The sequence below is a fragment of the Alligator sinensis genome, unplaced genomic scaffold, assembly GCF_000455745.1.
Source record: "Alligator sinensis unplaced genomic scaffold, ASM45574v1 scaffold441_1, whole genome shotgun sequence".
In the NCBI taxonomy this organism is placed as follows: domain Eukaryota; kingdom Metazoa; phylum Chordata; order Crocodylia; family Alligatoridae; genus Alligator; species Alligator sinensis.
Window position 1 is genome coordinate 1,154,881 of NW_005842313.1, and position 8,491 is coordinate 1,163,371.

Consider the following 8,491-nt stretch of genomic DNA (forward strand, 5'->3'; position numbering starts at 1 on the left):
AGCTTGGTAGAGAGCTAGAAGGATCATATGAAGAAATAGTGATGGGGCAGGCCCTCTGCTCAGGGGGGAAAGCCAAGGGCTCGTTGCCTTTCCGAGCCCGGAGAGGCAGGATGTTTATCCCAGCAATCAACCGCCGAGGATAAAGAGCCACAGGGACAGCCCTGGCACGGTGTCTGCAGCACTGGGGAGCCAAGGACCTGCATTGTCCAAAGGGACAGCGATTGGGGAGGTGGGGGGCGGTCTCTGGGTCTTGGGGACCACTTGAAAGAGGACAGGCTTCCAGAAGGACAGAAGCACCTGTCCTCTCAAAATCAGGACGGTTAGTTTCACACGATGAGCAGGGCGAGCCTCCTCCCCCCAAAATAAAAATCAAAGACTCCTAGACAATGAGGGTGGAAGAGACCTCAGGAGGTCACTTAGTCCAACCCCCTGCTCAGAGCAGGACCAGCCCCAATTAAAACCACCGGCCACGTCTGAATGCAGGCCAGGTCCCACATCTACTGTGGATCATAAACCTTCAGGGGAGGAGAGGGGGGAGGTAGAAATCCTGGCCCCGCTGAAATCAAGGGGAGAGTTACTGCGGATTTCCATGGGGCCAGGATTTTCTTCCCGGAGTTCATTCTTTCCATCAACCTATTCCCACATCGAGGAGGTTGGTTATTCCGCTCCTTCCAGTGCTGCTGTAAGGGGGGACTGCGGAAAGCAAAGTGGACGGAATACGGATTGATAGCGGGCTTTCTAAGAAAAAAAAATACAACAAAATAAAAAGCTACAAGCGAAAATCTCCTTCGTCCTCCTCGTGGCAGCAGCCTGAGGTGGACGGATACTGCCACCCCAGCTCAGTTCGCTGTCCGTCCCCAAAGCCAGAGGCCGGAGCAGCAGTTCCCGCAGGCGGTGTCATTTATCCCCGCTGTGAGATGGTGAATCAATCGTGGTAAAGATGCACCTTACAAGCAACTGGGAAGCTCCGAGCAAGTGAGATCGTTTTCCTCCAGCAAGGAACTGGCAGGTGCCCCCCTGCTAGATCCAGGCGGAGGATGGTGAGGGTGAGGATTGGGGATGCAGTAAATAGGGAACCTGGTGAAGGTTGCGTTTTAGCTTTCAAACCGCGTGGCAGAGCGGGCTGTGTCTTACAACGCTCGGGGCTGAGCCCTGGACCACCTCACCCATCCCTCACTCGCCGACTCCAAGGGACCAGCGCTCCTGTCGCCCAGGCTGAGAGAGATGCTCTCCCGAGTCTCTGAAACGATTGAAAAACAAACTGCAGGGGCGGAAAGGGGGGGCATCCAAAGGACAAAGTGGGTAAGTGAGCGGGTTTGGCTGGAAGAGGCTGTAGTGCTCCCCTCTGCTCTCCCGCGCGGACAGTGACAACACAGGGACTGCCCCATCGCCGCATCCCCAGCCGGGCTCGGTGCTCCCCTGCCTGGGCGGGGCCTCTGCTCCCATCACACCCTGCTGGTGGAGCAACATGCTCCCAACCTGCGGGTTCCCCCCAATTCCCTCTCTCTGTATTGGAGTTGTTCTTGTTTTGGTTTTCTGTTGCAAGCAACCAGCTGCCTCGAGCTGTGAAATCCGAGAGTCTGTGCATAGCAAACTGGCATGAACCTTAATTGGGAAATGGGGTGTATACACATGGGTGTATATAGTCTATGCAGCACATATTTGTAGGTGTGTTTTTTGCAATTAGCGATAGATAGATAGACAGACAGACAGACGGGTGGGTACTAGATAAATAGATAGATAGATTCATTCTCACCTACTCAGCCTTTTGCCTCGTGTTTCTCTGCAGCTGGACAGTGTTGTGCAACACGGCGCAAATTTCAGATCCATATTTTTCTTGACTTGGGGTAAGGGAAGGGCTCTTCGGGGCGGGTTGTGGACGCCTCCCTCTTCCAGCTTCCAGCTGTGCAGGCAATCACAAATGTAGGGCAAATTCTCCACTGGTTTGTCTCTCGCCCAGAACTGGACGGGTGAAGTCTAACTCCTTATTCTCCTGACACGGCAAAGCCCTGGAAGCTTTAGAAAGTCAACATCAGATTGTTACTGTATCTTAAAATAAGGCGGTTTATTTTCAAGTCACATTCCAAAAATATAGAGATTTGGAAGGAATTCCTGAACGAGACTGAACTAAAGCGTGTGCAGGCAGCGGTTTGAAGAGGGGAATCAGGGCTCCCGAGTTCTGTCTCTGGATCTGTCACTTAGCTAGAACAAGCGGGGGAATCATTCGGTCTCTGTCTCTTGATACTTTCCGCGCTAGGTTTGCAGGAAAAGAAAGGGGCGAAGCATAATCAATTTTTCCTTGTTAACGTTTGAATCGATCTCCGGATTGATTCCCGAGTTAAGACAAGGGGGCAGGGGGCGTTTCTAGGACCGACGTTCTGGTGCTCACATGTAGGCGCGTGTTTCGCTGGATCGGTGTATTTGACCTGTATCTAAACGAATGAGAAATTCAAGGGGATGAACCGAACACCCCCGAGTTTCAGATCACGTGCCTGGCAAGACCCTGGCCTGTTTGCAGCTGGGTTTTATGCCTGCAACAAGCCAACGATTCAAATGACGAGGGCCATCAGCCCTCCCCAAATCAATCCTGTTGGGTCTGGAGTCAGGTAAGGGACAGTGGAGGAAGGGTGGGGGACACTAGGAGGGACACATCGAGATGGGAAGCGGGAGGGGGGGGAGGCGAGGCTTGGCTTGGCTTGTGAAGGGCCAAATATAATTTGAGGGGAATGATACAGCCCCCATGAAATCTCCCGAGGGAAACGTAGCGGACACAAGTGGGAGAGCCCTTCTTCCTGTAGCATCCTGAGAGCGCTGCAGAAAGGTCTGGCCACAACTTCCCTGATGGGATACTTTTGCCACACGATTCCTTTGCAGAAATCCCTGGCCTGTCCCCTCCCCGCTCCCCCTTATCATCACCGGGGCACCCTGCCTGCAGGGACCACTTTCCGGGGGCGGCCCTGCCCCGAGCCGGCCGGGGACTGGAGCGACATTCCCCCGCGCCCCGGTGCGGAGAACGGGAGACCGGAGAGGGGCAGAGACCTTGCTCTGGGGAGGAAGCTATTGATGGCAGCTGAGCTTTGATCAGTCAAAGAGTAGAAAGAGCAAGGAGGCAGAAGGGAGGGGAAGACCTCCGCGCCAGCATCTGAGCCACACGGGCCGCTCAGCCGACTTCGTCTGATTGAAGTGGCGTTAAAAGGAAGCCTCAGAATAGCAGAAACGTATGGCCCAGATGCTGGTACAACAGCTACCGACTTTTAACTCGTTTGTACGGGGCCAAAGAATGGGAGTGATTATTAGTGTTGCATTTCAACAAGGGGCAACTTTCCCAGCGGAGGGGACGGCAGGAGCAGCCCTTGATGACTTGGAGGGGCGGAGGCGACTTTGAAACACGCAGCAGGGCTGGATCCGGGGTGGGGGGACAGGAGAGGGCTCCTCTGGCTATCCTGCTCTGAGCCCGGGACTGACGGGGACAAACGAATACCCCGTGTGCCTCGGTGGACCTTACTAGGCATCAGTGTTCATTCGTAGGAATAGCGATCTCTGCCCATCAGTGATCAAGGAGGGGCAGTTAGTTAGATCAGAGTAGCAAGGGACCCAGTTCTACCTGGATCTGCGAGGGCACCGGGCTGGAGGTCTGCCTGGAGGTAGCCGACTCGATGCAAGGACAAGATAGGCCAGGAACATCCTTGGCGCCAACTCGGATTGGAACAATACCAGCATGGGCTGTGGCCAGGAATGACCCCGGGGCCTGATCCGAACCCACTAAGGACTTTTGCTTCCATTCCCTGGAGTGAGATCAGGCTCTCCCTTACCCCTAAGGGCTCTTCCATGGCGAGAAATGGGCTTTAAAAGGAGAACCTGGAGGGGACCCCCCTTCCCCCGGGCGGGTATTGTTAAGGAGGGAAGTGAGATCCTCCTGTCCCCCAGCCCGCAGCGCTGGGACCCGCTGGTGAAATGAGACAGAGGAAAAGACCTGGCACGAGAGGCCCACGATGGCTCCAGCTGTACAGACTCAGTTGCAAGAAATACAGATGCGATCTAAATTCCCGGGTGGGGGGCGAGGTTTGGAGGTGGGGGAGGTTGGAGATGGACGCACATATTTTTCCCCCACCCGGGAGGCTATCAGTAAGTCCCGTCAGATCTCAGCTCAGGTAGAAAAGGAGCTCGGTGCAAGGCCCTGCAAGAAAACAAAGTGGAGATGGTTTGCAAGAGTGGATCTCTGACCAGCAAGCTGGGGGGGAAGGGGTGAAAAATGATCCAACACCGGGCACCCAAGCCCGTGGCACGGGAGAACCCCAACCCCAGGGGAAAGCATCCCAGCTGCGAGCCCAAGCGACGGCTTCAAACGAGCTGCCTCCTCCTAGTGTCCCTCCGAGAGAGGGGTCCCATTCCCGCCAGCCCCCATCGGCTACTCCCCTCTAGGCGTCTGGGTTTAGGTTTTTTAATATACATTGAACCCGCTCGATCGTGGCTGTCCACGTAATGTGTCCACTGTAGCCTGTTCCCTCCACAACACCGTCTGACTACTGGGAGAGACAAGCACTTCTTTTGGGTGATACCTTGTATGGGACCAACTGCACATGGGTGGTATTTTGTGTGGGACCAACTGCACAGCTGGCATAGACAGGCTTTTGAATGCAAGACATTCTTCTTCAGGTCTTCGGTCATTAGCCGGGTAATTAGATTCCTACCCAGGCAGAGGATATCATGAATTAGGGGTCGATGCAATGAATGTTAGACAGCCCCCTCCCTGGAGATCACCTGCTCTAATCCGAAATCGATCTAATAGGGAAATTCACCCGCAAAGGGGCTGGAGAGGCTGATCGAGGCATTTTTTTTCCACTGGCTGTCACAGGCTCGTTGACATAAAAAGAGCCGCTTATTTTGGAGGCTGGACTGGGTGAAATCCCCCCTCTCCTCAGTCAAGAGCACAGTGTACACGAGCGCTGCTTTGCCTCTGCTGGAAAACCAAGCCGTGGCCGGCGCAGCCCGGGACAGCAGCGGGCTAAGGCATTTGATCAGGGTCATTGGCACATTTCTGGCCGCCCAAAGGAGCCCAGATTCTGGTGGGAGGGGGGAGATCTATTTCACAAAGAGGATCAATCGCCTTCATGCCCACTGCCCACCTCTGTGTGAGATCTCTGCCCCTGATTCCGACGGGGTTTCTTTCCCAACTCTCTAGAGAGAGAAACCCATTGGAGTGAACGCACCGGCCGGGGTGTGGATGTCATGGCCGCGCTCCTCCTGCTGCCTTTCTCTCCCTATTGTATGATATAAAATCAGTCTCGAGACCTGGGGGGGTAGGGAGAAATCAGCTTTAGTTTCAGCTCATTCCTGTTCGATCAGCAACCACTGGATCGCTCCCTTCGCAGAAAGATCTGCTCAGCATTTTTTCCTGAGGGTCTTAACTTCATCTGACAACTCCCCGGGCCCGCTGGGGAAATCCAATCGGCTCCCCCTCCCCCCCTGCCCTCCTTCTTTTCTGCCTTAAAAAAAAAGAAAAGAAAAGAAAAAAAGAAAGCCCCAAACCCCGCGTCCATTGAAGAGAGCTGATCGGATGGGGAAATAAACCGGTGGCGGATCTGAATGGGAAACAAAGGGGAAGCGCAATCTCACACTCTGGTCTGTCTGTCCTCACCGGTTTGTTTGCGATCCAAAAGAAAAGCGCGGCTGGGGTTTAGGAAGGGGCTTCAAGCAGAAGGCAAGGGGCGGCGGGGATCGGCCCCGGTCGGTAACGATTGCCGCTCCCGCGCCCACCTCCCCGGGACACGGCGGGGCCAGCGGCCAGGGGGCGGGCAGGGGCGGGCGGCACCGAGCCGCCGCATCGCCCCTCCGGCTTCCCCCAGCCAGGGAGGCACTCCTGCCCCCGCTCTCCCCGCCATCCGCAGCCAGAAGAGAGCTCCGGAGCTTGCGATCTCGTTTGTTTCAGGGAAAAGCACCCCAGGCGCACCCCGAGGGGCTTCCCTGCCTGGGCTGAGACTGGCGTGGGACTCCTTGCCTCTCTCCAAACCACTGCCTAGAAACCCTTGATTAAGACGCACGGAATCCAGAACCGCCTATTTCACTGAGATGTGGGAATCAAAGCACGTAGCCGGGCACCTGGCTTCAGACCAGGCAAGATTTAGATGACACATTCGGGTGCACGAATGAAGGGGTGCGTGTAGACACAGATCCCTTCACTCAGGCATCTAAATGGCCAGAGAAATCAAGCCATTGCTAGGCAGGCAAAGGTAGCCCGACAGAGCTGGAGCTCTCAGTTAAGCAGGATACTCACTCCGGACAGGGACCAGAAGGAGAAAGCAGGTCCGTCTGGCTGAGTGCTCTCTGAGGAGTTCCCACTGGCCGTCCAGAAGAGGTTTTTAAGAAAGACTCGAATGCATGGAGTTGATTTGCTTTTTATTAAGTCATAAGGGGGGGGGGGCTGGCGGGTGGAGAGAGTGGGAGAGAAACAGAAAAAAAAATAATAAGGAAAGAATTAAGCAGGTAATAAAGAGAAGAAGGCAAGCAAATCCGCTGAAAGCTTTCTTGGACCAGAGACCCGAGTGCGCCCCGCGCTGCAGCCCTGCTCCAAGGGGGGGACTCGGCAGTGTTTGGAAATCTAGTAAATGGATCCATCCTTGGCTGCTGCCAAGAGGATCCGAGCAGCAATGCTCCTAGGGAGGACTGCAGCCCCTCTCGCTGTAAGAGCCCTGCTTCCTCACACCCCGGCTCTCACTTCCAAGTTCATCCTCTCCCTTGCAGCCGCTGGCTCTGCACCTGGCCTCTCTCCCCCCAGCCTGGCTCTGCTCCTCTCACAGACCAGATCCACCCCACCCCCCAGCCCAAAAATATTGCATGTAAAAACAGGAGGGTATTCCCGCCTCTCCCTGCTCAGTGAGGACGGTGGGAGGGAGGACCTGGCTGCAAAGGTCCAGTGTGTATCTCTGGATAAACCTCCTCCCCCTACACACATGCACACACAAGTACCACCTTACACACACGCGCGCACACACCCCACCTTACCAAGCCCTAGCATGGACCTCGGGCCCATTGGCTTCGCTGGGGCGGGAGAGAGGCCTGGTGTCTGGGGTGAGATTTGGGCTCCTTTCTAGCCTGGGTTGGGGAGGAGAGGTGGGGGGGTTGTCCTGATTGTCCAGTCTCAGGAGGCCAAGAAAGGGTTAAGGGCCTCTCCTTTTTTTTTGACTGAAGAGCTGTGGCTGTAGTTTGCGTAATATCTTTATTACTGAAAACTTCAAGGTAAGAGAGCAATGGAAACCAGATGTGGGACTGCAAGAAAGGCCGGGTAAAGAATAAGCCTAAGGGGCAGCAGGAGTTAAACAGGGGAGGAGGAGGAGGAGGAGAGTCAGGTTCAGCTGTGGGGGAGTCATCCCCAAGCCCTTTCTGGGTTGCAGCTGACCCTTCAAACCAGGGAAGGCTACCTCCTTGGAGGTGGCAGGCGCCTGGCAGAGCCCAGGCTGCCGAGGGACCCCACTCAGGGGTCACCAGCAGTGTGTCAGCTGGATGATGATGATGATGATGATAGCCATAAAAGCAACAATAGCGGTGACAGGGAACGTCGAGGAGCCAGTGAGCACTTGCCCTGGGTTAGGTATCTTCATCTCCTGATACTGAGGGTGAAAAACACCACCCATCCAACCTGTTAGGCTCTCACAGAGTCCAGCTGCAAAAGGGTTAATGGGGGATCCAAGGGCTCGAGCGCCCCGAATAGGAGGGGGGGGTCTATATTGCTGCTAGCAAAGGACCTAGTTGAGGATGTCCCTGCAGCTGCGTTGCAAAGGCAGATAGGGGAGAAGGGCAGAAAGAATGGAGTGTGTCATAGCCATTACATCCTTCCCTGCTCTTCCGCCGGGCACAGATCCCCAGATTCATCCCCTAATTGCATTCATGTCATGTGCTTGATTCTCTATTTTTTAATCATAAAAAAATCTTTTTTTTTTAATGCAAAATATCTGACCTCCTCCCACCCAACCCCCCTTTTTTGTATGTGTGTGGGGGAAGCTGGGGTGGGGGGGACTGCTGAGAGGAGTCTCTTTGGAGTGCAGATAGTTTGGAGGGAGAGACAGAGAGCGAGCGAGTGAGTGTGTGTGTGTGAGAGAGGGAGGGAGTGGGGGGGAAGGACCCCTTTTGCTCTGCAAGATCTGAAGGGGGCTTTGGAGATCTGGTCAGCTTTCAGGAACATCTGAATCCTCTTAGAGCTCCGCGGCCCAGCTGTGTGTGTGTGCGAGCGAGCCGGGAGAGGGGAGCGGGGCGGCTGGTGCTCCTCCAAGCGCATTAAGGACACTCGGGCCTTTTAATTTTAGGAATGAATGCTGATACTTGTGTTTCTTATTGTGATCCGGCTGCCATGGAGTCCTACTACAACGCAGCCTCCCAGAGCACAGAGGGCTCCTCGCCTTTTAGGGCATTTCAAGCGAGTGACAAGTTCAGCCCCGCTTTCCTGGCCAGCAAAGGACAAGGCTTTGGTGAAGGCAGCAGCAAGTGCAGGCGCCGC

At 55.1% G+C, this 8,491-nt stretch overlaps 1 protein-coding gene and 1 long non-coding RNA gene across 2 annotated transcripts in view; one reads left to right on the forward strand and one right to left on the reverse strand.

Annotated features, from left to right (window-relative positions):
- Positions 1-1,167: 1,167 nt before the first annotated feature.
- On the reverse strand, positions 1,168-6,350 carry LOC102378625. Its single transcript, XR_324414.1, has 3 exons — positions 6,275-6,350; positions 1,757-2,016; positions 1,168-1,240 (listed from the first exon to the last, which is right to left on the reverse strand). It is a non-coding gene; the product is annotated as an uncharacterized LOC102378625 (long non-coding RNA).
- A 1,835-nt stretch (positions 6,351-8,185) lies between these two features.
- Positions 8,186-8,491, forward strand: part of ALX4 (ALX homeobox 4) — a 75,995-nt gene continuing 75,689 nt past the window's right edge. Inside the window, 2 exon segments of the mRNA XM_006028430.2 lie at positions 8,186-8,485; positions 8,487-8,491. The exon segment at positions 8,487-8,491 is cut by the window's right edge and continues 194 nt beyond it. Of these exon segments, the coding sequence (XP_006028492.2) occupies positions 8,303-8,485; positions 8,487-8,491 (188 nt within the window). The 5' untranslated portion in view covers positions 8,186-8,302.